The sequence below is a fragment of the Trematomus bernacchii genome, unplaced genomic scaffold, assembly GCF_902827165.1.
Source record: "Trematomus bernacchii unplaced genomic scaffold, fTreBer1.1, whole genome shotgun sequence".
Lineage (NCBI taxonomy): Eukaryota > Metazoa > Chordata > Actinopteri > Perciformes > Nototheniidae > Trematomus > Trematomus bernacchii.
In genome coordinates this window covers 1034789-1059495 of record NW_022987709.1, presented here as the reverse complement: position 1 = coordinate 1059495, position 24707 = coordinate 1034789, and the positions used below count along the sequence as shown (strand labels likewise).

Below are 24707 nucleotides of genomic sequence, written 5' to 3'. Positions count from 1 at the left end.
GTTTTATGAAAATGTGTACATTCAGGAAATACAAGTTTAGAGAGGCTTGCCTTGTTCATGAGATGGACAGGAAGTGTTGCAGAAATAAGAGGAGGAAAGTAAGCTGCTCACAAACCACAGCATGGGTCACATGACACAAAAAGAGAACTGCACCGTGACAAGTCACTGCAGCTCGGAGGTTTCTGTGCTAAGCTAGAAATAGATTTCTCACTTTCACAGAGAGCAGCTCAAATCCTCAGATATATGACAGTTTAGAGAACACACATCATCTCATGCACAGCACAGAGCACTTGAAAACATATGTTTACTGAGTTATTATTTACAACTTAATGTTACAAAGTACATTTATAATTCACATTTAACTCATCTGGGTAAATAAATCATGTATTTCACCTCTTCTGCAGACGACGTCAAGCCAGACTGACTCACAGTAAAACAGGGTTAATAGCTTTTCATGCAATAGTGCAATACAAATGTGTACAAAACAATAAATGCATAGCATAGCAAGTTAGGAAGTTGGATAATGACTAAGCATGTGTACAATGAAGATGTGTCTACAAAAACAAAGTAAGAAAGCAAGACAAGTCTATTAAAGTATACCTCATATTAAAAATAAGACCAAGAGTCTATAGCCATGCTAGCAGCTCTGAGACACTGCACCGGCACTGAGGTGCTTTGAGCTGCTAACATGCTCACAATGATGGTACTAGCATGCCTGACAGGTACATCTCTACCTTGGTTATCATCCTGTTTGGGGGTGTTGGCATTCTGAATGTTGCTAATTAGCAAACCCAAGGCTATTGGGGATGTCACATGTTTTGCATTGGTCAAACAGTTATTAATTCTCAGTGGAACATGAAAGTCAGTACCAAAAGATAGTTTAGTCTGGACCAAATTGTGGCCAACGACTAACTTTAGCTCTCTTTTTGGGAACTTAAAATTATTCTTACGGCCCATTATTCTGAAACCCGATGAACCATGGAACTGAGAGCCCAAACAATTTTTTTTTTACTTTACTTTACAGCCTCTGATTGGCTAGAAATTGTCGCCTTTGTTGATTGGGTTGGTAAGGTTTAGCCATGAGGGTTGGGACTGGTTAGTGCTAAGATAGTATATCAGGCTAAGCCAATTAGAGGCAGAGTAGGGCGTGTCATGACTTTGCCATAGAAGGAAAAAACATTGTGTCAGAGAAGGTCAGATCAGATGACATCATCATGAAAACATTTGATTTGGTTTGTTGAATAACGGTCATCACCACAATAGCCTGGCAGACCATATCTGGGGCTTTGCTGCTTGGATGACTACAAACAATCTATCATTACAGCAATACAATCACATTATAACTTTAAAGATGAAGGAGTTATATACTATTCACACCATCTCAGTTTGGTGTGTTAGCACTGAGAGCTACTAAACCTGTTGGTCATAAATCAAAGTATTGGACAAATCAACATTTTATACCTACCGGTGACAGGAAAAGTTGTTCCAATACTTCCTCCAGTGATCATGGATATCTGTAATTGTGTGGCAATTCCTCCAATAGCTAACTGACCAACAAGCCATGCCCAGTGCCACAATGCTAGCATGGCTAAAAACACCTTATATATAAAGGCATTAGGAAGTAACAAGTCACATTTGGCATAGGATACAAAACAGTTCCAAAAAATATACATTAAGAGTTGACTATGTCGTACACATTTGAACATTTGGTGTTTAACACAAAAATTGGAAGCTTGTGGAAATAGTAGATTCAACAATGTGTTGAGATCACAGGTGGGTGGATCCTCATAGTCTCACAGACCATGATGGTCTGAGAGTGAGGGCTAGTGTTTAGGGGGCTCCCGTTGACCTTAAAAGCACTTTCATTAAGTCAGCAAGGCTGCAGACTTTGGTTGTGGGATCACCTGGTGGTAGAAGATGGCAAGAAGAAATGTTCCTGGAACTATAAACTAACTACTTGTTTTCTTTAAAACAGAATAATTCTCTTCAACATCTCTCACATTTAGCTGAACACAGGTTGGCCCAGGTAACATGAGTTCCCACAGCGTTTCCCAAGCCCTTATAGGGAGTCCTCACATGCTCCTGCTAGTACACAGGATTCACTTACAGTCTCTGAGGGTGAATTGGGCGTGGGGTGGAGACTATAACTGAGACATGGGGACTAGAGAAATCAACCACATTGTGAAATGGGCCTAAATAAGGAAATTCATCTATGTCAAACAATGTTCCAGATCAAATGTATTTTCCTCAAAACTCAGACTTGGCACTGACAGAGCTCTCGTGTGTTCCCTTTAACTCTCCACTGGTGGCTGCTGACACCCCGGCCTGATCTTTGCAAAACAATCGCATAAGTGTTCCGCGGAACTTCTCCGCTCCAAACAGGTAGATCAGCGGGTCCAGGGCACCGTTCAGGCAGGTGAGGGATGAGGTGAGGCGGTTGGCCAAGCTCAAGCCTCTGCGCGTCTGGCAGGAGACGTCAGGGTGGTTGTAGCCCAGGATAAAAGTGGCCCTGCTCACATGATAAGGCAGAAAACAGACTACATAGATGAGCATGACCAGACCAATGGTGCGCAGGGCCCTCAGCTTGAGGGACGGCTCTAACCTGGAGCCCCGATGCAGGTTATAAATGATGAGCAGGTAACAGGACAGGGTGGTGAGGAAAGGCGGGATAAAGGCCACAGCCAGGGAGATCAGAGCATTGCGCGAGGCCTTCTCTCTGTACAGCTGCAAACACACCGTCATGCCGTCTACCTCTGCAGTCTGGTTGGTGATGAGCAGTGGCGCCATGGAAACAGTAACCAGGGCCCATAGAGAGAAGCTGATGATGTGAGCGTAGCGGGCACGACGAACCTTCAGCGACCTCACAGCATGAACCACAGCAAGGTAGCGATCCCCCGCCACACAGGCCAGGAAGTATAGGCTGGCGTACATGTTGACAAAAAACAAAAAGCCTGCCAACCTGCAGGGCACCTCGCCAAAGGGCCAGTGGCCTCCTGTGAGGTGGTAGGTGGCCCTCAGGGGGAGGATGATCACATACGATAAGTCTGCCACAGCCAGATGAATCAAGAAGACGTTTGCTGGAGATGAAGCGCCACGCTGGTGAGAGAAGATCCAGAGGGCAAGGCTGTTACCGTTCAGCGCCAGGAAAAAAACCAGGATGTAGAAGCATCCAAACAGTGTGTTCTCCACTGTGGTATCCACCGGCGCACAGCTCTCTGATGACTGATTGGATAGCACGGAGGACAGATCCATTGTAGCAGACTCCATTTTGCTTGCTGAGGAGACAACAAAACTGACATTTAAAATGTATCTAGGGTTTCTAAAATAAATTTAGAAAACTAGAAACGTCTCATTTTAATTTAGCAAAAATATGTACAGGTATTTATACAGCACATTTCTAGTTTAGTATTTTTGTTTGCAGGATAGATAAAGTATCTCATTGACAGTTCCAGATCACTGACCATTTGAGTCATGACTTTTCTAAACACGTGCTTTTAATTTCGAAAAAAATTGTTCAGTATGCAAACAGCAAACTACTGCAGTGACAGGAAACCCAACCCCTGTCCGCCCGCCTGTCCGCCCACACACACACACACACACACACACACACACACACACACACACACACACACACACACACACACACACACACACACACACACACACACACACACACACACACACACACACACACACACACACACACACACACACACACACACACAATAGGCAGGGAGAGTTTGTCTCAGTGACAGTCTCACAAGGTCACAATGGATGTCAGTGTACCCGGTTAATGTCCACATTCCATCAGAGCAGATAATTACTTCATTCTGACCACTACAAGTATGAGACTCCCTCTGCACACTATTAAGTTCAGGAAGTGTGAGTCATTAGATCTTCACTCCTCTTTTGTACAGTTTATCTGGCCCCCTAGTTTGATTTGTCAGCATACAATTCTTTAATCTAGACTGAATGGTGAACTGCAACAATTATATAGTGTGAGCAATTTTAAACCTAAAGCTAGCATAGCATCAATAAGTCTGTAAATGTGTCTCCAAAGTTTGTATCTCTTCACCTGACAGACACCACTCTCGTGTTTGTAAGCTAATAATAAGCTTGCGCCAGCAGCCGTTAGCTTAGACAGGAAACTAAATGTCTGCCCTAAGTTTTAAAGCAAACGTATTAACACCTATCCTCTGTTTGATTTGTATCTAAAATGTAATATTAAGATGACAAGTTGTAGTTTCAAGGGTTTTTTGTGACAGTAGGCAGATTGTATGCCAGGCTAGCTGTTTGCCTGTTTTCAGCTCCATTTCTTATTCAGTATTTTCCAAATGTCCAAAATGTTCTTTATGGGTTACGGCTACATAAAGTAACCTGTTGGTGAAAATATACTTTTATCAAAGATATATTTTAATGATATATGATATGATTTTCAAATTTCTGGGGTTATTCCTTCGTGAGTTTAAAGTATAACTTTTGATCAATATATTCTCCACATTTTTGTATTTTCTCTCTATGAGAACCATTCGACACACCTAAAAAATTACCACCCACTCCTCTATCCCTCAGGCAAGCTCCATCTGTCCACTCCATAGGGCGTGAACACAAATAACGAATGTGAGAAAAGGCTTAACTGGAATTTTCTCTTTGTGGAGGATCCAAAAACATCATCAAAACATGTGCAGCAGAGATGAACTTGACATCCACAGATGTTTCTTTAGCTGATGGAAGTTCACAAATATACGATGCAAAAAGCTGCCCAGACAGTGAAACGTCTGGGCAGCGCTTCGAGATTTGTCTTGGCAGATGAGAAGCGCTATATACATTTAATGTATTATTATTCAAATGTATTAAACGTGATTAAATAATGCCGCACCGCATGGCTTCATAACAATATATCTTTTTATCTGACTGGGCTATCCGTTTTACCAGCCACTGTCTTTTGACCCATTAAGAAGCAGTCAGATGTAGCAGCGTGACTCTCTTCAGTGTGTGCTCTGCTCCTGCACCGACTGGAGCTGTGAGACCAATAACCGAGGGTATTTCTCAGCCAAGCGCTCAGACTGGGCATTCAGGAGCCTTAAAGAAAAGGGTTTCAGTCCCAGCAGGGATAACAAACCAGGAGCAGCACAGCTCAATAAAAAAGCTCCCCTAAATACGGATCCAGAGGGATAATCCTAAAGAGAGGCAATCCTGAAATATGCCTTCATCACAATGATCTTGGTAAACAGATCTGTGTAGGAGCGTTGACAGAGGAGACTGAGCATCCTGGCATTGGTCGTTTTTAGGAGATTAGTCAGTAACAATTTGTTGTGACAAATCTGTGACAGCTGTTATGTGTACATTTTGTTAAAATCATCAAAGAAACCCGTAGAATTAAGTAACTGTGAAATCTGGTTATTGGATTAAATGCACATGATATTCACTGACCGGAAGGATATAGTTCTTAAAAAGTAAATATTAGATTTCCAAAGTGATGCTTAGTGATACGGATTAAATACATTTGACTATTGCACAGTGGCTCTAAAATAAGGATATATTGCTTTACTGTAACCATGTATGCCACTTAAATATAGTGTGTACTATAAAAACAATAGAAATAATCTTTCTTACGGAGCCAGAATTTTTATGAAGTAATCAAAGAAAAACATTATAATTACACATTTCTATTACTTTCTAAAAATCTGAGGTAAAATAAGACTTACCTGAGCTTTGGAGCTTTACAGTAACTGGACGTCTTGAAAGAAGTTTGGCTGCTTTAGGAACAATTGAGCTGCTGAACACTCTGCAGGAGCTGAGTGCAGACTGGAGTCCGACCGTGAGCTCTGGAGCTCTGACGCTGACACAAAGAATGCTGTCCTATCCCCCTTTTCTCTCCCTCAAGATGTTCTTGGGAATGAGACTGTAGCTCTTTTTGTCTCAACAAATTTGATAACAGAAACGGAGTCCCAATGAGAGCCTTTCGTTTGAACCTTGACCCCGCCCTTTCTTTCTCCATCCCCTTCTCCTCAGAGAGCTACTTGTGCGCCCCACAATAGCCTGAGTCAGAATAGGCAGCACATTTTAGCAGCGGGGAGAAGAATGGCATGCCTCAGTGCCAATGAGATGTCGGGTATGACACCATGACAACGAGGACTAGTGGTCCACCAAGTGCCTTTACTATGAACTCCCACCCCCCCACTGATAGATAGAAGATGGACTGTGTTGTAAATTTAGAAGTTTATGACTGAAGTCTCAGAAATGATCTTTTGTCGATAGTCTGTTTAGTTCTAGAGGGCCCCCTTCCCTATAGGAGAGCGGGTGAAAACAAGAGTGGGGAGGGGGGTCAGCGCTTGGAAGAAACAGAGGCCCTTGTTGGTCTCTTGCCTCCTAGGGGCATCCTGAATTGGAATGCCCAAAATAATCAGTCACATAGCCCTCGGACAGATGTGGAGGGGGGACCCGCTGGTTGGGGGGGGATAATATTTCTTTCATACAGGGAGATCGCAGCTGTGTGTCAGACACATCGGCCCTTTCTCTCCTCTGGATCATCGATATGCAAATGCTTTGTAGACTTGAATAGAGGCGCTATCTGTGCAGGGCTGGGGGGGGGGCTCAGACACCACTACACTGTTAATCTACTGCCAACTACTAATTGGGATGGCCCCAGCTTTTGTTCGCCACTTCGGCTCTGTCTGTTCTGCGTCTCGCAACCCGAAGCAAAACATCGCTTTGTGTAAGATCCTGCTACCATAACTATACCACTCTTCTCTCTGTGCTGAAGACTGCAGACTATCAGACTCAGGCTCCCGGCTGCTCAGAGAAAATAAACATTTTGTATCATTTTTAACACTCATCAACTCAGGCCTAAATGTTTATTGGGATCATAATCATTTTAAATACATATTTTCTGAAGAGGAACTTTTAAGAAGGTATCCCTATGGAGTTTTTGAATACCTTTTAGCACAACTTAGCAATGTTTTGACCATAGATGTTATACATACTGTAATAATATATATATATATATATCTATAAAAAGGGAACTTAGACAGTGTGACGTCTCCCTTTGGTGTTAGGCCTACAGCTTTGAGGCCTTTGGAGGCGCTGGAGAGGAGCGGCCATGAAGTTAAATGGTGTAATAACTAACCAGCTAACGCTAGCTTGCCCGAAGATGCTAAGTTTATCTAGCACAAAACATGCTACAACAAAACAGCTGACCCTTTAGAGTCTTAATGTACAACATACTGTCGGACAGCAACTTGTCATTCACAAGGTAGCCCCGCCTAAATAATACCTTGCTGCATCAACTGTTTCACTCTGAATAGGACCGTGGTTCACATAATGAACATCAAACTGCTGAAAGACTTCAAACTAGCGCTTGAGACCATAAACTCATTAGGAACATCTTTACTGAGGTAATAAATCAAGTGATTGTTTTCAGAGACTCCAAAGTGCTCCTTTAATGTTTATAAGGCAGGCAGATTTATATGGTGAGGAGATACCAATTGTAAAGAATACAAATAACAACAAGGTTTCATATGTATGGCTAATTGTGTTTAAATGATGGTGTTCACAATGAATTTCCAAAACACATGCCACTAAACAAAGAGAAAGAAAACATACGCAAAACAATGCTTGCTGTGCATTTCAAAGTCTAAAGAACATTTTTACTAGATGCAGATGAAACCCTTTTGGGAATATTATTAGAGACTAATATACTCAAAAAGTATTTATAGTAAATGTGTTTAACGATAATTAAACCTGTGTGGTATTTAAAAATAGAAAGAAGCATTTAAGGAAACCATATGGATGGATATTATTATTAAATTATATTACTTAAAACGTAAGGTCTTCAATTAGAAATATGTTACTTGAATACATGGCAAAGAAAGATTAGCTTTAAGTAAAATGTGAGAAATCTAAAACAACTTTCTTTCATGCAATTAATCAATGTCAAATTAAATGGATTCCAAGTGTGTGTGTGTGTGTGTGTGTGTGTGTGTGTGTGTGTGTGTGTGTGTGTGTGTGTGTGTGTGTGTGTGTGTGTGTGTGTTTCAAAGTTGCGACACACTGGTGCTACTTCAGCTCAGTTGAAGCGCTGGTTCCTGGTTTGCCCCGCCTTCCTCTCTTGGAGGTACATGTTTACGTAGGAGGTTATAAGATCATCCATCTTGTAACCCTATTAAGAGGAAGACAGAGAGGTAAAGAAAGACAAAATAATGGACACACTTGTCATTATTTAAAGTGCACATGTCTAACGATAGATCTTACCAGTGAAGTTTCACACAGGAATTTGCTCCCCTTGACTAAACTGCCAATAGTCATGTGGAAGTAGGTGCTTCCACTGCACCAGTTAGCGATGCGGTTGAATGGGTGATTAGCCAGTACATCCTTTACAAAAGATAATAATTGTTAATAATGAATAATAACAGCACGATGTTAAAGAAAATACTGTTTTTTTTCTGTTTCACCTTGGTTTTAGGGTGGATGATGGTGAGTCCCTGCTTGCTGATGGCTATTCGCACAATATCTGGGAAGCTTGGTTCAGATGTTTGCTGAAAATAAAATTCAAAAAGCAAATGAGATAATGTACCATGGTGACAGAGGGAGGGAAGGACTGAGAGCGAGAGCACCAGACAAACAAACCACCCACTCAACCAAAAGAACTACAGATAGCTAAATAAAAGCTCCATGTGCTGCCTTCACTGCCTTACCTTCACATCAAAGAACGCACATCCAAAGGTGGGCCAGCGGCAGACCGCCTTCAGGAACGCCACCTTCGCTTCTTCAGCAGTCAAACCCACTTGTTTGTTAAAAGATGCGACAATACTCTGAAAAAAAAAAAAAAATACTTACATCGCAGTGTGAAAAATGTCTCATTTAGTAGAAGTAGTTGAACTACTGTGAATGAGGTTAATGATTTTTCAACGCCCCCGCAGCCCTCAGGCATTATTCTCACAGGCAGGGGGGGGGGGGGGGGGGGTCACAGGCATGGCATAATGGTGTTATTGTTCAGATGATACATGTTAAGAACAGGTTTGGTGATGCTCTATATAACTGTCTGAGTATCCCAAGCCTGTATATATCATATTTCTCTGTGCCATAGAGCTCCATTGTTTTCCAAAAACTACAGAAAAGGACAACTGTCCTCATTGAAATCCATTAAAACCGAATATTTGGATCCCACAGCCATTACAGCACGAAATAATACATTCTATTCTTTTTTTTTTACTATGCATTTTCAAACGTTGGCTTTTCTCCTGGTTTTATGCACATAAAAAATAACATGCCTCAAGATTAATTTTGTTGCTCATCAGCATAGCTCAGACGGAAAAAACCCTGGAGATGTAAGTAAACCTTAACAGTTTTATGTTTATTTTGGTTATTAGAAAACAACATTGGCATTATGCAAACAAACTGGCATTTAAACTGGGTCCAAAAACTTGACATTTTTTTATTTAAGATGGTATATGTTTGCCCTCTAAGGACATGTGCATGTTAGCATTGGCAATGAGTTCGCTGTCTTTCACTCAGATTATGAACTAAAGACACAATAAGCCACTAGCCTGGTCGTGTGGATTTGTAGTTGTTGGTTTTGGTCAGTCAATGTAAACAACAATAAAGAAGAAAGTCCTTAAACTGTACAGCAGAGGCTCCTCGTACCTTCTTCCACTCATTTTCGGACATGGCCTTCAGCTGGTCTGCAGGGACCAGCTCCTTCAGGACCTTTGGGATGGAGACAAACTGGCTCTTGTCGTTGCTGAACTTTATCCTGAAGAGCAGAGCGGCAACGTTGAGCATTTCCTCTTTGGTGCTAACATGGTAACCTCTCAGGTACTTTGGTAGCTCCTGGAGGATAAAAAGTCGGTTTTAAAATAATTCACCACAGATCTGGGCCCAAGTTTGACCTTCAGCCAAGTCGCTACTCACAACCACAGACTGTTCACAACATGGTACAATTGATAACTTTTGAATCTGTAACGTTTATAGAGGTCATAATGAAACCAGGGTGGTCTGGTACTAATATTGATACTATCTCATTTATCGGTCAGATAGAATTGTCTACATGGAAGTACAGCTGAACGATATTAACAAATAGGGGACATATTTTTCTTATTCTGCTATATATTTCAAAAGAAAAAACGGAGGAATTTTCACCAGAAATCAATAAAGTGCCCGCTCACATAATTTTTTCTGTAGCTTGTATTTCAATACCACTGACTCAGCATTTATTTTTGCAACCAGAATTTTCTTTTCTGTTTTTCCTCTTTAATATTTGTTGGTTGTGGTCATGGTCGTGTTGCCTGCTTTGGTTCTTTGATACACTGACTGATGACTGTGATTGTTTGTATCCAAGGAGCTTTAAATAAAATAAATGTATCTTGTAAAACGTAGTAGCATGACGCCTTTAGATAATGTGCCTTGCTTGACATTGTATGTCCGGCGCATTTAATTAAAACAATTATAGGTGATTTTGCTGTATTACTGTATTCCATTCACACTCTTCAAAATAAAGATCCTACTTATATATCGTACGGTCCAACTGGAAATATTTGGCTTTCATATTAGGTGGAAAAACTAATCCCGGAAAATGTGATGGTGGCAGGCTGAGCCGCATCATTCAAATGTACCTGAGGGAAATGGAAGATAACATCAGCCTCTGTGTCTCTGCCAGGGATCACATTAAACCACAACTTCCTCATGAAGAACACAAGGTAGGGTATGTTGACAGGCCCACCTGCAGGACACACACAGGCACACACACAAAGAGGTTTTCACAGGTAAATACAAAGAACCATCACAAGTCTAAAGGCACTCCCATCTGAACATGTGTATACCCTCTTTGATCGTCTTGGCTTTCTTGGACCAGTCAGTGATTTGTCTCAGACTGTCAAAGAAGTAGTCTGTGTCATTCAAACTGAGAACCTGAAATGAACACAATTTCAGACTTTGTTAAGTAAAACAGGTCATGAAAGATGGCACAGAATGTTGTAAAAGAGACAAAATATCATGATCAGGGCTGAGAAATGACAAATGAACCTTGTCATGTGTTTTGACAAAGATGCTGAAGCCGTCCGCAGAAGCCAGACTGAGCTTCTTGGTAATGTTCTGGATCAGATCCCTGATCCTGGTGTTGGTGGCTATCTCAAATATCTAGAGAGAGATGACAGGAGTCAAGATGTTACTGATGGAATATTTGACCAGGATCTTTCCTTGTAACTTTGCACGAGAGGTGTGTTACCTCCTCTGTGTCGTTGGGGAAGTGGATTTTGTGGAAGATCTGAGTGCTGTTTTGTTGGACGGCGTCTACCTCCACCTGGTGTGGTGGGAGCTTCCTCGGCTCCATCCTACACAAGGACAGCAGACACACACTGTTTATTTACTAATTTACTATTGAATTAACTTTATCATTGTGTAGCCACAGAGCACACACTTGATCATTAAAATGTGCTGCTCTTTGGTATTTCTCTTAGAGCCTGTTGAGATGATGAACATTATAAAGAATTTGAATCAAATGTATTATAGAGGAGGCCATGCAACACACAGTGGCATTTAACGTTGAATGTGAACAGCAATGCATGAAAATTCTGACTTAAACCGCAGAACATGCATTCAAACAAAACAAGACAAAAGTGGTCTGTATATATTCACATAAATGAAGTCCTAGGAGTACCTCTACATGGAAGCCCTGAGAGGCAGGTGAGTCTGATCTAAATGGTTTTCTCTTCTTTGGTTATAACTTAAAGATCTCCTATCATGCTATTTTTAGGCATATTTTATGGGTATCAGATATATAAAAATTAGGGCTGTCAGTCGATTAAAATATTTAATCGCGATTAATCGCATGATTGTCCATAGTTAATCGCGATTAATCGCAAATTAATCGCACATTTTTTATCTGTTCTAAATGTACCTTAGAGGGATATCTTTCAAGTTTTTAATACTCTTATCAACATATGAGTGGACAAATATGCTTTATATGTTTGTTTATTATCATTTGAACAATGACAAATATTCTCATGAATATTAAACACAACAACCTGAACATTACAAATATTCGCCTCAATTCAACCTGGAACCTCTCTCATACAATAATACAGTGTGTGTGTGTGTGTGTGTGTGTGTGTGTGTGTGTGTGTGTGTGTGTGTGTGTGTGTGTGGAGACACTGTGATGGATCGTTGAGCTATGTGCAGCTCAAGGCATATATGCTCGAATGGGAGCTGCCTGGACGCTGCAATCATGTTGCGCGCACTATCCGTGCTGACTGTGCTGACTTTTCGTACAATGTCCCACTGTCTGGCTACCTGCATAAAGTCAAGTGCTCGGCGCAGTTGTCGGCGAAATGTCATTGAAACAGCTCCTTATATCCGTTAGCGCAGCTAGCTAGCACCAGATGCTAACAACAACACGTAAGGTGTGCCTCGCTCGCGCGAGTCGCGCCACACATACACACTCCCTCCCGGTCCTCCCGATGGCCAGTCCGGGCCTGCCAGTGAGCGTGGAAGTGTGGTCTGCCACAAGCGGGCGGCAGGAGCGGGGCTGTCAGCATCAGCTTGTCGATGGTATTTTACACTTGATGCGCTCTGAAACTACGGCGGCCGTGGACAAAAAATACACATGCGTTAATCGCGTTAAAATAATTAGTGCCGTTAATTTTTTTTTGCGTTAACGCGTTATTAACGCGTTAACTTGACAGCCCTAAAAAAAATATATAAAAAACATATCTGTGATGTGTTTTGCTCAAAATACCAAACAGATCATGCATTTTAGACATCCCTCATATCCCTCTATTTCAGCCCTGTTAGAGAATGGCTGATTCTCTGCAGGCCCCGCCCCCTTTTGAGCAGCAGGCACACTGTGAGTTCTGTGACGAGCTGTCTGCTCTGCTCAGATGCAGCCAAACGCTGCCGTGATTAAACGCCACATCATGTTCCAAACCACTTCAAGGATTATTTCTGAAACAGTATGGAGCTAAAATGCTTCTTTTCTTGCGGGATTACCACAAGGAGAGTAGCTTTTTATTTCCTGCTTTTTTACACATACTCTCTCCAGTACAGGTTAGCTCTGAGTGTTAGCGATACTTGCTAATGGCAGTCGGGCATTGTTTCTGATAGCAACGTTTCTGATAGGGATTCTGTGGGTGTAAAGCCTGCCCACATTTCTGATATTACGTCATATCGGCAGCAAATCTGGATCAGCTCCGTTGTTCCCCCGTTTTTAGAGATTTGGGTACGGAGGAAAAGAGAGAGGGTTTTATTTTCTGACACTTAGTGAGTTCCCTGACACACCGGGGACACATATTTATGTATAAAGGACATCAAAAAGTGCATTTTGCATGATAGGAGACCTTTAAGGCAGTTTTTTAACAGGTATAAAAAGCATACTTCTAGGACAATCCTTATAAATTCCTTAATTATTGTCTTTTGTCTGTGAAACATTACTTTAATTTCTTATTTGAGAAAACTGGCAAAAAAAAAGGTTTTGCTTGGTGAAAAAAACTTTTGTGCATGAAAAAGTTCAAACTCACCTAGAAGAAAACATGACGGCTTCAGCCCTATTTATAATAACTGTTTTCACAGATGAAAAGTATCTTAAGACAATTAAGAAAAACCTAACCTGGTAAAACCCTAACCTGTTTATAGCTACAAAGTGCTCAATAACTTGGAAAGACTATCATGGAAATTTTTTCCCCAACTGTTCTTAAGTAGTAGGCACAGAAGAGGAAAGTATGTAGATCAGACAAGATTTTTTCAGTCACTTGCCTCTCAAGGCTTCAGTACCAATAACTCATGAGAGATTAGGAACATGCGGTCAGCTTGACATTTCCTTGTTCTCAGCGTGGTGACATGCACTTCATGGTGGCTGCTAACCAGAGCTGGCATGTTGCAACTGCCTCTTTTCTACAAGCTACACTAGCTGTACAATCCTCCATCCTGTAACTGTTTGCATGCTGCCTGACATCACACACCCTTCATAGTGTACACACTACTCTGAGACTTGTGAAGACATGTTGCTGTGAGTGTGTTAGCGCTGCTGACCTGAGGGAGCTCTGCAGCCGCTGCAGGCAGTCGGGGGCCAGGGCCTCTCTGCGCCGCGACTCCAGGAACCTCTGAGTGTGCCTCAGAAGGGCCTGGGAGGGGGGGAACATCCCGCAGCAGAGCCACAGCAGCTGCCAGCCCTGCTCCATGCTGAACCTGGGGGAGGGGGGGCAAGCAACAGGATGAAAACATGTGGGACACTGTGGAGCGGAGGACCAGTGGGTTGCCATCCAACACCATTCACAAACACTGAAAAATTGGAGGGGTTCTACTCCTGGAATTTTGTACTGTTTGTACTTCCTTCTTTCTTAATAAAAATACACAAAGGAATACAAGTTTAAGCTTCTTTCATTCACCAGTCACGATTGTATTTTCTATAATCTTGGTTTAATCTTATTCAAGTTTGCTAGGGATGGAAAAGCCTTCAGGTACTTTAATGATCAATTCATCTGTCAGATATTTCATTGTAATGGTTGATTAACTGATCACTGGCCTATAAAATAGTAAACAAGTAGTAAGATATTTAGTAACAGTGATATTAAACAGAAAACATCTGAAAAAAAACTTTTATTAGTGACACTGGAACCTGAAAAATATTAGTTCAAGTAAAATATTCTTGCTATTATGATTTTTTTTATTTAAAAAAAATATTGTCAATAACAAAACAATCGCCATAGTAACAGAATGGGTCCTAACCCTTTGATCAACTGCCTAATTGTCATTCAAATAAATATTAATAAAATAAATCAATGGTCACATGAGGCTTTATTTACTTAAATCATGAGTAAAGGCATTGATTGGCAAAGATCATAATACAGATCCTAGATCCAGATCATTAATGCCGAAAATCATTGTATCGCTCATTTACATTTCATTTAAAAAATTTATTATTATTATTATTATTTTGAAAGTCAGTTTCTCACTAGCTCTGAATACATATACAGACAGACCATGTAACAAACACATTTTAAAATAATAATAAAGGAATTCTGATTCTGATTCAGCCTTTTCTTGGAACAAACCCACCTACACTTAAAGAATCAGAGAGCCATGACAGCGGGGGAACACGTACCGGTTGTTGTTGCTGCTCATCTGCTTCATGATCTGGCAGTAGATCTCGTCCCTCAGGGCCTCGTTCTGAGTGGCGGGGCTGAAGATCAGGTCTGTGTGCTCCAGAGGACTCTGCATCTGCTTGGTGGGATAATCTCCCATATATTTCAGGATCGGTACACAGCAGTCAAGGAGGAACAACCATCCTATTTTGTTAACTTCAACGATATTGTGAGGTACTGATGCTACAGATTGTTGCTTGTTAGGTAGTTGAAGGGATTGTTTGGCTGTAGCGTCTTGGCTTAGTATATTAGTTAGTGTAGCTAGGTTTGAATGGCCCTGTGCTATAGGCCAACCTGAACTCCTACACTTTACACTCTGACTTAACTGAATCATTTGTTTAAGACAGAGACGAGACATTGACGAGAGGAACTAGATAGCTCGGTAACAAGACTGCATGATCATTGCGAATGGAAACTGTAAGATAACACATCATACATTTACATTTGGACAGCCTTTCCATCAGGGGTGACCACATTAATTATGAATTAAATTATCTTTAGATATAAAATCATACACAAGAAGATAAGGGTTGGCTCCAAAGCAAACCAGAGCTTATATTATGTAGGCTAGTGTATAATTTCAAGGTATATTTGTATGTGTATTGCATTATGTGTTTATTATTGTGTTTGCACTTCATTGGTTATATAATACTGAAAGATATTGTAACTACACAGTACATGCTAAATCCCAACTAAAGAAACAAGTTGAAATTAGCAATAGCTAGAAACTCTTTGTGCAACATAGCAGTTGGATGATATGCATTAGATGTTAAATCGTATCCCAATCAATGAAAACAAAAAAAATCTGTATTTTGTTGAAGGCTGGAAAACTGAGCGAAAGTGAGTGTGGTTAGGGTTAAGCAGATACAAAGAAGATACTTTGTAAGGCCTGATTAAACCGTGGGGATCTGCTCCCTGTGTGGGCAGGATTCAGGTACACGTGTGTCAGGTAGGAGACAAAATGAAACATGCCCTGAAATAGGCTTATAGTACATTCATCAATTTAACTTACGTGCCAAAAGGTGCACTGGTCAAAAGAACACGTAGTAAGTAATGCTACTTTTCATATATGTGTGGAGGATATCAGTGAAGGCCAGGCAGGCTTTGTGGCTGAGCTCCGGGTTGCCCACCAGCTTCTGGAGGAGGGGCTGTCTGATTGGCTCCTTCGAGTTGGCCCACAGCCTCTCAGGAGCAGCGTTCCTGGACATCACCTGACGGTTCACATCCTTAGTGGGCTGCCTGTGGGATCAAGGTACAGTATGGGTAAACACTCCTGTTCCAGTGTGCAAAACAAAGAGGGCTTCTCCAGATACCTGAAGTACTCCAGGGAGAACTCTTTCAGCGTGGCGGGAGCTAATCTCTCCATGGTTCCTGTTTCCTTCTGGTTTGCCTGTATTATGTTTTTCCTTTGGTTTGGAGACAGGTTGATGAGGCTCTGAAACAAAGGAGAACTTTAACACTCCACAGAATCTGAGCACAATAACTCATCTGACAGGGAAGTGAGGCTGACATCTCCATACCATGACCTGATTGGTGGGTTTGCTGAGCGTTGGCAGGATTATGATGGCCTCGGTGGGGACGGCGCCGGTATGTTTTGTGCTCTCATTCTGGCCCTTTATCCAGCCACGTTCCTGGGCAAACTCGTCGTCTTTGATTATGATAATGAGCTCTCCTTTCTTGAAGCTCAGTAACATGGGGTCGTCTGTAGAAGAATGGAAGTCGGGAATCAATTAGCAAAAGAGCTAAATTAAAGCTGAGCATAACTTTGATCAGGAAAACGACCTTTTTGTTTTATCATTCTACATTCTCTCTCTCTCTCTTTCCTCCAGCTGCCTCTTATCAGCTGATTCTAAACGTCCACTCTTCAGTGAACTAGATTTTGCCACAAATGATGCTACTGCGACTCTTGTTCTACCTACACTTCCCCCTAAGATCCAGATGTGGTATCATAGTCCAAAGACTATGTCAATTTGATATCTAATAAGATAATATAAGATAAGATATACTTTATTGATGCCAATTTGTTTTTGTTTTCCGTGACAGCAGCATAGATAAGACATTGCACATGAATTAAAATAAATAAATAAAATAGTAAATAAATAAATACCTTTAAAAAAAACTATTAAGATATACATATCAGCAGTAGAAGATAAACACAATATGCAAAATAGTGAATATATAACATTTCAATAATGAAGGATATATATCTATAGAGTCATATCTATATGGCCATACACTGTGTGCACAATTACTAGGCACGTTGTATTTTTGAGTATTCATTTTATTATTGAACAACTACACTGGTCAATCCAACATTTTAATAAACCTCAAACCTCAATATTTAAGAAAGTGGCTTTCTTAGGAGAATATCTATGTGTTCACAATTATTGGGCAGCTATTTTTGTGCAGAACTATTATGCAACTAAAGGAAAAACGAAAATGTTCCCATCTCACTTGTTTGTATTCAACTGTTAAAGTGAGAATAATAAACAAACAACCCAACATATACAAATACATTTTCCTGAGATAAAACATTAACCCATATGGCCACTCTTCTCTTCAATGACAGTCACAAGCCTTCCATTGATGGAGTCTGTCAGTTTCTGGATCTGTTGACCATCAACCACAGCCTCTGTACTTCTCCCTTTAAGAAGGGCCCACACATTCTCTATAGGGTTTAGCTCAGGTGAGGAAGGGGTCAGGTGAGGAAGGGGTTAGGTCAGGTGAGGAAAGGGTCAGGTGAGGAAGGGTTTAGGTCAGGTGAGGAAAGGGTCAGGTGAGGAAGGGGTTAGGTCAGGTGAGGAAGGGGTCAGGTGAGGAAGGGTTTAGGTCAGGTGAGGAAGGGTTTAGGTCAGGTGAGGAAGGGGTTAGGTCAGGTGAGGAAGGGGTCAGGTGAGGAAAGGGTCAGGTGAGGAAGGGTTTAGGTCAGGTGAGGAAAGGGTCAGGTGAGGAAGGGGTTAGGTCAGGTGAGGAAGGGGTCAGGTGAGGAAGGGTTTAGGTCAGGTGAGGAAGGGTTTAGGTCAGGTGAGGAAGGGGTTAGGTCAGGTGAGGAAGGGGTCAGGTGAGGAAGGGGTTAGGTCAGGTGAGGAAGGGGTCAGGTGAGGAAGGGGTTAGGTCAGGTGAGGAAGGGGTCAGGTGAGGAAGGGGTTAGGTCAGGTGAGGAAGGGGTCAGATGAGGAAGGGGTCAGGTGAGGAAGGGTTTAGGTCAGGTGAGGAAGGGTTTAGGTCAGGTGAGGAAGGGGTCAGGTGAGGAAGGGTTTAGGTCAGGTGAGGAAGGGTTTAGGTCAGGTGAGGAAGGGTTTAGGTCAGGTGAGGAAGGGGTCAGGTGAGGAAGGGGTCAGGTGAGGAAGGGGTTAGGTCAGGTGAGGAAGGGGTCAGGTGAGGAAGGGGTTAGGTCAGGTGAGGAAAGGGTCAGGTGAGGAAGGGGTTAGGTCAGGTGAGGAAGGGGTCAGGTGAGGAAGGGGTTAGGTCAGGTGAGGAAGGGGTCAGGTGAGGAAGGGTTTAGGTCAGGTGAGGAAGGGGTCAGGTGAGGAAGGGGTCAGGTGAGGAAGGGGTTAGGTCAGGTGAGGAAGGGGTCAGGTGAGGAAGGGTTTAGGTCAGGTGAGGAAAGGGTCAGGTGAGGAAGGGGTTAGGTCAGGTGAGGAAGGGGTCAGGTGAGGAAGGGTTTAGGTCAGGTGAGGAAGGGGTCAGGTGAGGAAGGGGTCAGGTGAGGAAGGGTTTAGGTCAGGTGAGGAAGGGGTCAGGTGAGGAAGGGTTTAGGTCAGGTGAGGAAGGGTTTAGGTCAGGTGAGGAAGGGGTCAGGTGAGGAAGGGTTTAGGTCAGGTGAGGAAGGGGTCAGGTGAGGAAGGGTTTAGGTCAGGTGAGGAAGGGGTCAGGTGAGGAAGGGTTTAGGTCAGGTGAGGAAGGGTTAAGGTCAGGTGAGGAAGGGGTCAGGTGAGGAAGGGTTTAGGTCAGGTGAGGAAGGGTTTAGGTCAGGTGAGGAAGGGTTTAGGTCAGGTGAGGAAGGGGTCAGGTGAGGAAGGGTTTAGGTCAGGTGAGGAAGGGTTAAGGTCAGATGAGGAAGGGTTAAGGTCAGATGAGGAAGGGTTTAGGTCAGGTGAGGAAGGGGTCAGGTGAGGAAGGGTTTAGGTCAGGTGAGGAAGGGTTTAGGTCAGGTGAGGAAGGGTTTAGGTCAGGTGAGGAAGGGGTTAAGGTCAGGTGAGGAAGGGTTTAGGTCAGGTGAGGAAGGGGTTAAGGTCAGGTGAGGAAGGGGTTAGGTCAGGTGAGGAAGGGTTTAGGTCAGGTGAGGAAGGGGTTAAGGTCAGGTGAGGAAGGGTTTAGGTCAGGTGAGGAAGGGGTTAAGGTCAGGTGAGGAAGGGTTTAGGTCAGGTGAGGAAGGGGTTAAGGTCAGGTGAGGAAGGGTTTAGGTCAGGTGAGGAAGGGTTTAGGTCAGGTGAGGAAGGGGTCAGGTGAGGAAGGGTTTAGGTCAGGTGAGGAAGGGTTAAGGTCAGATGAGGAAGGGTTTAGGTCAGGTGAGGAAGGGGTCAGGTGAGGAAGGGTTTAGGTCAGGTGAGGAAGGGTTTAGGTCAGGTGAGGAAGGGGTTAAGGTCAGGTGAGGAAGGGTTTAGGTCAGGTGAGGAAGGGGTTAAGGTCAGGTGAGGAAGGGGTTAGGTCAGGTGAGGAAGGGTTTAGGTCAGGTGAGGAAGGGGTTAAGGTCAGGTGAGGAAGGGGTTAGGTCAGGTGAGGAAGGGTTTAGGTCAGGTGAGGAAGGGGTTAAGGTCAGGTGAGGAAGGGGTTAGGTCAGGTGAGGAAGGGTTTAGGTCAGGTGAGGAAGGGGTTAAGGTCAGGTGAGGAAGGGTTTAGGTCAGGTGAGGAAGGGGTTAAGGTCAGGTGAGGAAGGGTTTAGGTCAGGTGAGGAAGGGGTTAAGGTCAGGTGAGGAAGGGTTTAGGTCAGGTGAGGAAGGGGTTAAGGTCAGGTGAGGAAGGGGGCCATGTCATTATTCGTTCCTCTTTAAGGCCCTTACTGGTTAACCACACAGTGGAGTACTTTGAAGCATGCGATGGAGCATTGTCCTTCATAAAATCATGGTCTTCCTGAAAGATGCAGACCTTTTCTTGTTCCACTGATGGAAGAAAGGGTGTTCTAAAAACTGGCAGCAGGGTTGGGAGTTGATTTTGAGTCAACCCTCACTTCTTCAACCTGAAAAGGCCAAACTAGCTCATCTTTAGTAATACATGCACCACCTCCACCTTGCTGGGGTCTGAGTGGAAGTGGAGCTCTGGGCCCGGTACTGATCCAGCCACCCATCCATCTGGTCCGTCCAGAGTCACCCTCATCTCATCAGTCCAGAAAACCTTTGACAAATCTGTCTTCAGATGTTTCTTGGCCTAGTCTTGATCTCATGTGTCTTGTTCAGTGGTGGTTTCAGCCTTCCTTCCCTATGCCATGTCTCTGAACACCTGAGACTTCTGGGCCCTCAGGTAGGTCACAGTTCTGGAGTATGACGGCACTGGAGGATAATGGCTTCCTAGTGCTTCACGTTTGATTCTTCTCAGATCTTTGGCACTTCATTTGCGTCTTTTTGTCTCAACACGTTTCTTGCGACCCTGTTGTCTATTTGCAACAAAACCGTTGATTGTTTTGTGATCACGCCCCAATATCTTAGATATGTCAAGCTGCATCCCTCTGAAATACTTTTTAAATGTTTGACTTTTCAAAAGTCAGTTAAATCTATTTTTCGCCCATTTTGCCTGAGGAAAAGAAGCTGCCTAATAATTATGCACACATTGATATATAGGGTGTTGATCTCCTTAGGCCACACCCTCCCTCATTAAACACATCTTAAATCTAATAAGCATTCAAGTTTTTACAGCTTGGAGATGGAAAATATGCAATATATAATTATGATATGGTCAAAATAATCACTTGCCTAATAATAAACACACAGCGTATATTGAATACACAATATAAATATATAAATATACGGAATAGAAGGCAGTTTACATTATGCTTGTCCAGCCTCACAATATACACTTTACAATTTACATTTGAGTTAGCAGAATATCACGGTGTTATGTTAAATTTAAGTCCTCAAGGGACCACCTGAAAACAATAAATACCAATAAGTGAATAAGTGATTGAGAAGGAATGCACATTTGAACAAATATTCTTTGACAGAATGCTTCTCTCCTGATTAAAAGGACCCTTAAAAGGGATACTTCAGCTGTGGCCATGACAGACAGAAAGGTGCACCTCTGACCTTGCGTGTCGGCTTCCTTCAGGGTCACAGCGTACTGAGACCTCGAGGTCAGGCCGCTCAGGAACATGGTGAGCAGCTCGGACATGTCCTCGGCCGTGCCTCCGCTCAGGGTGAAGTCTCCTTTCAGAGTCAGCAGACTCACGGCCTGGCTGGACGCTTTACCCTCCCTGATTCACAACACAAGGAACAGCTCAGTTTAACTGACTCGACCTCTGGAGAGAGCTTCCTGCTCCTCTGATCCGTCCCTACCTCACGCTGTGGACTCCGGTGACTTCGGGGAAGGAGAGCTCCAGCAGCCTCTTCTCTCTCTCGTCCAGGAAAGTGATACCAGTCCAGTTTATGGCCACAATGAACTTGCTCTTCGGCAGCGCAGGACCTTCACCAGAGAAGCAGCAGGCACAGGGTTAGTTATTCCTTTTGCAACAGTCTATGAAGATATTTGACTAAAAATCAAACAAAACACTAAAAAGTAAAACATTTTCACAGATAAGCATCAGAAAGATCAGCATTTTTACTTTTTATAATGTTGGCTGGGTTAAAGCATATAGCAAAAATGTTGGCAAAGATTAGGTTTTTAATTATCTGAAAGCTTGACATACTAGCTCGTATAGTAAGGGTATAAGAAACGACAGACAGTCAGACTTTTTAGGACATTAAGATTTGAATTTCTTGGCAACTTGTTGACACATATTTGTTGTCCTCTTAGGCCATCAAAGCCAGCAACGGGGGACGGGGGACGGGGGGCATGAGTGGGGATAAAATATAACTTAATGACAACTATTTCATTAACTCTGTTTTTCTCTTACATATTTCTCTTTTTTTTTTCATATATCCTTTTTTTTAAAACATTTCCCATTAATGGTTTCAAGGTCTCGAGGCTGTTATATTGTCATGTGTGCATAGCATAGTGTAGTTATGACAATGAAAATCTGAGGTTCCAGGCTCCTCCAACAGTGCAACACAATAACACAGATACAATAGTACAAGTAAATAAAATAAAATAGAATAAAATAGAATAAAATAGAATATAATAGAAACAGAATATGATAGAAACTGTTCAGATTAGTCTATATACAGTAATTGGAATATTGATATATATGATATATGTGAGTTGCAAACAGATGAATGTTTATTGAGGCACTTTACAGAGTTCAGGTGTTTAATAGTCTTCTGGCCTGTGGGATGAAACTGTCCCTGAGTCTGGTGGTTTTAGTCCTGATGCTGCGGTACCGCCTGCCAGACGGCAGCAGACAGAACAGTTTGTGGCTGGGGTGATGGGGGTCTTTTGTAATCCTGAGGGCTTTGGTATTATCTCATGATATATTGTAGGGCCATACCTATATAAGGTATATTTATACGTTTCTGTTTTCAAAATACCAAACAGATCATGCATTTTAGCCATGCCTCATTTCGCTCTATGTGCTGTTTGCTGTCTACTGGGCTGATTCTATGAGCTGCAGCTGACCACGCCCCCCTGCAGGAGAGGGGAGCCGTGCTCTGATCAGCTGCTGGGCTGTCAGAAGAGGGGGAGAAAAAGAGATCTCCGTCCTCCATGTTTTATTATAGCCTATATAGAGTCGTTATTCATTTGTTTTAAAGCTCAATAAATAACAAAGAAGACCTTTGACCGGCACTTTTTCTAATTTTGTCCGGAAGATTTAAACTTTAACGGACATCTTGACCGGCGAAACAAACTGAAACTGAAACTCTGCCGCACGGTCCCCTCGTTCCTTGGAAGAGGCGGAGAGGTGGGTGTTTGTCATCTGCTGGTGGACTAACTGGAGAGAATTACAGTGCTTGCCTCGACGGGGAGGGATTGCATTGAATTAAAGCAGCGGGAGCAAACGCTTGCCTCGGGGAGGGAGAAAAAAAGCCACAGCGGAGAATAAACAGAAGGGTAACCATGGTAACTATGGGCGGGAAGTCTTCTTCGCTGCTTTTGTGGCAGACTACAGCGCCACTTACAGGCCTGGCATATGTACTACAGCATCTCCAGCGCTTTCGAGCGGCAATGGCCGGCCGTGGCCCAACCCCACATTCCCCTGATAGGTGGAGAGTTGGCCCAATAGCCGTAGCGCCACTTCTGTGACGACATAGAAGTGTTCAAATCTGGATCAGTTTTTATCAGATCCGTTGCAGCCCCGTTTTTAGAGATTTGGGTATGGAGGAAAATAGAGAGGGTTGTGTTTTCTGACACTTGGTGAGTTCCCTGGAACACCGGGGACACATATTCATGTATAAAAGACGCACAAAAGTGCATTTTGCATGATAGGTCCCCTTTAAGTATTTTTTGGTGCTATACCTACACCCAAATCAAATTATACAAAAAAGAAAGGCCACATGGAAATGCTCTTGTTGATGTGAGGAGAAACAAAATGTGATTAGATTTGACAGGTCATGGCTTCAGGGGCACCACATGGTGAAGACTGAAACAAACAGGTGTAAACTGATCACTGGAAACTCCACTAGATGAGTTATGTTAAGGAATTGAGTCTTGGAAGTCTAACAGTTTATTTTATGTTAGTGGCATGTTGCAATTAGATTTTTGGAGATAAATATGAGCTTGTCAGTGAGTCTGAGCTCATCGTGAAGACAGCTGGGATGTATTGTTGTGTAAAGTGCTGCTCACAATCCTTCTTTATCCACTGCTTTGCTGGAGTCTTACCCCCAATGGTGGAGTGTAACTATTATTATGATTAATATCCTCTTATATTTCAGTCTGACATAGATACAAAACACAGCAACAGCTCATTTGCTCAGAGCATGCTGGGTAAACAGCTTCACTGCGGATCATTAAAAGTGTTACAAGTGTCCTGAGGAAAGTGCGGAACTTATACTGCTTTAATGTTCTACTGTAATAAAACATAAAACTAAGAACAAATACAAATCTCTTTGTGCCATTCCTTCTGAAGAATCATAATTGAATTTTTGTATCACTGCAAAGTTATTTTGTTACTTATTTGTCACAAATGAACAAACAGATAAGAAAATGACAATTAACAGTATAAAGAAATAAAAAGAATGAACGAACAGAGGCTACTCTGTGCTGTAGCTGCACATTTTCATATTCAACATTTTATGGAGGAAATAAACCAACACTTTTTTGATACAAGCTTTGAATGCAAGTCTTACCCCATTAGATACTAATAAAGGTCATTTGTAGATAACAACAAATAGAGTTTTTGATAAATGATGGTTAAAATAAAGCTGAACTCTTAGTCTTGTTCAAAGTTCAGTGTAATGACGGAACACTAGAGAAGCAACAGAAGTCGTAAAAGTAATGATCACATGTGCTGCTGTCAAAGAGGCACACAGGATTCAGGTTGGAAAATGC

General features: G+C 42.5%; 2 protein-coding genes across 2 annotated transcripts in view; both read right to left on the bottom strand.

Moving 5' to 3' along the window:
• Window positions 1–287: 287 nt before the first annotated feature.
• Window positions 288–5862, bottom strand: gpr17 (G protein-coupled receptor 17). Its single transcript, XM_034140887.1, has 2 exons — window positions 5709–5862; window positions 288–3275 (listed from the first exon to the last, which is right to left on the bottom strand). Exon 2 carries the CDS (start codon window positions 3265–3267, stop codon window positions 2248–2250), a length of 1020 nt encoding a protein of 339 aa, XP_033996778.1. The 5' UTR covers window positions 3268–3275; window positions 5709–5862; the 3' UTR covers window positions 288–2247.
• A 1551-nt stretch (window positions 5863–7413) lies between these two features.
• The window catches only part of LOC117491072 (unconventional myosin-VIIa), a 35798-nt gene continuing 18504 nt past the window's right edge, over window positions 7414–24707 (bottom strand). Inside the window, 16 exon segments of the mRNA XM_034140917.1 lie at window positions 7414–8161; window positions 8254–8373; window positions 8454–8537; window positions 8697–8813; window positions 9646–9831; window positions 10614–10720; window positions 10821–10908; window positions 11023–11136; window positions 11225–11330; window positions 14023–14178; window positions 15095–15248; window positions 16219–16373; window positions 16448–16569; window positions 16655–16836; window positions 21374–21540; window positions 21623–21749. Of these exon segments, the coding sequence (XP_033996808.1) occupies window positions 8069–8161; window positions 8254–8373; window positions 8454–8537; window positions 8697–8813; window positions 9646–9831; window positions 10614–10720; window positions 10821–10908; window positions 11023–11136; window positions 11225–11330; window positions 14023–14178; window positions 15095–15248; window positions 16219–16373; window positions 16448–16569; window positions 16655–16836; window positions 21374–21540; window positions 21623–21749 (2078 nt within the window). The 3' untranslated portion in view covers window positions 7414–8068.

Bases quoted from the DNA above. Each gene is read 5' to 3' on its own strand.
- gpr17 (XM_034140887.1), bottom strand. From the start codon at position 3,267: ATGGAGTCTGCTACAATGGATCTGTCCTCCGTGCTATCCAATCAGTCA.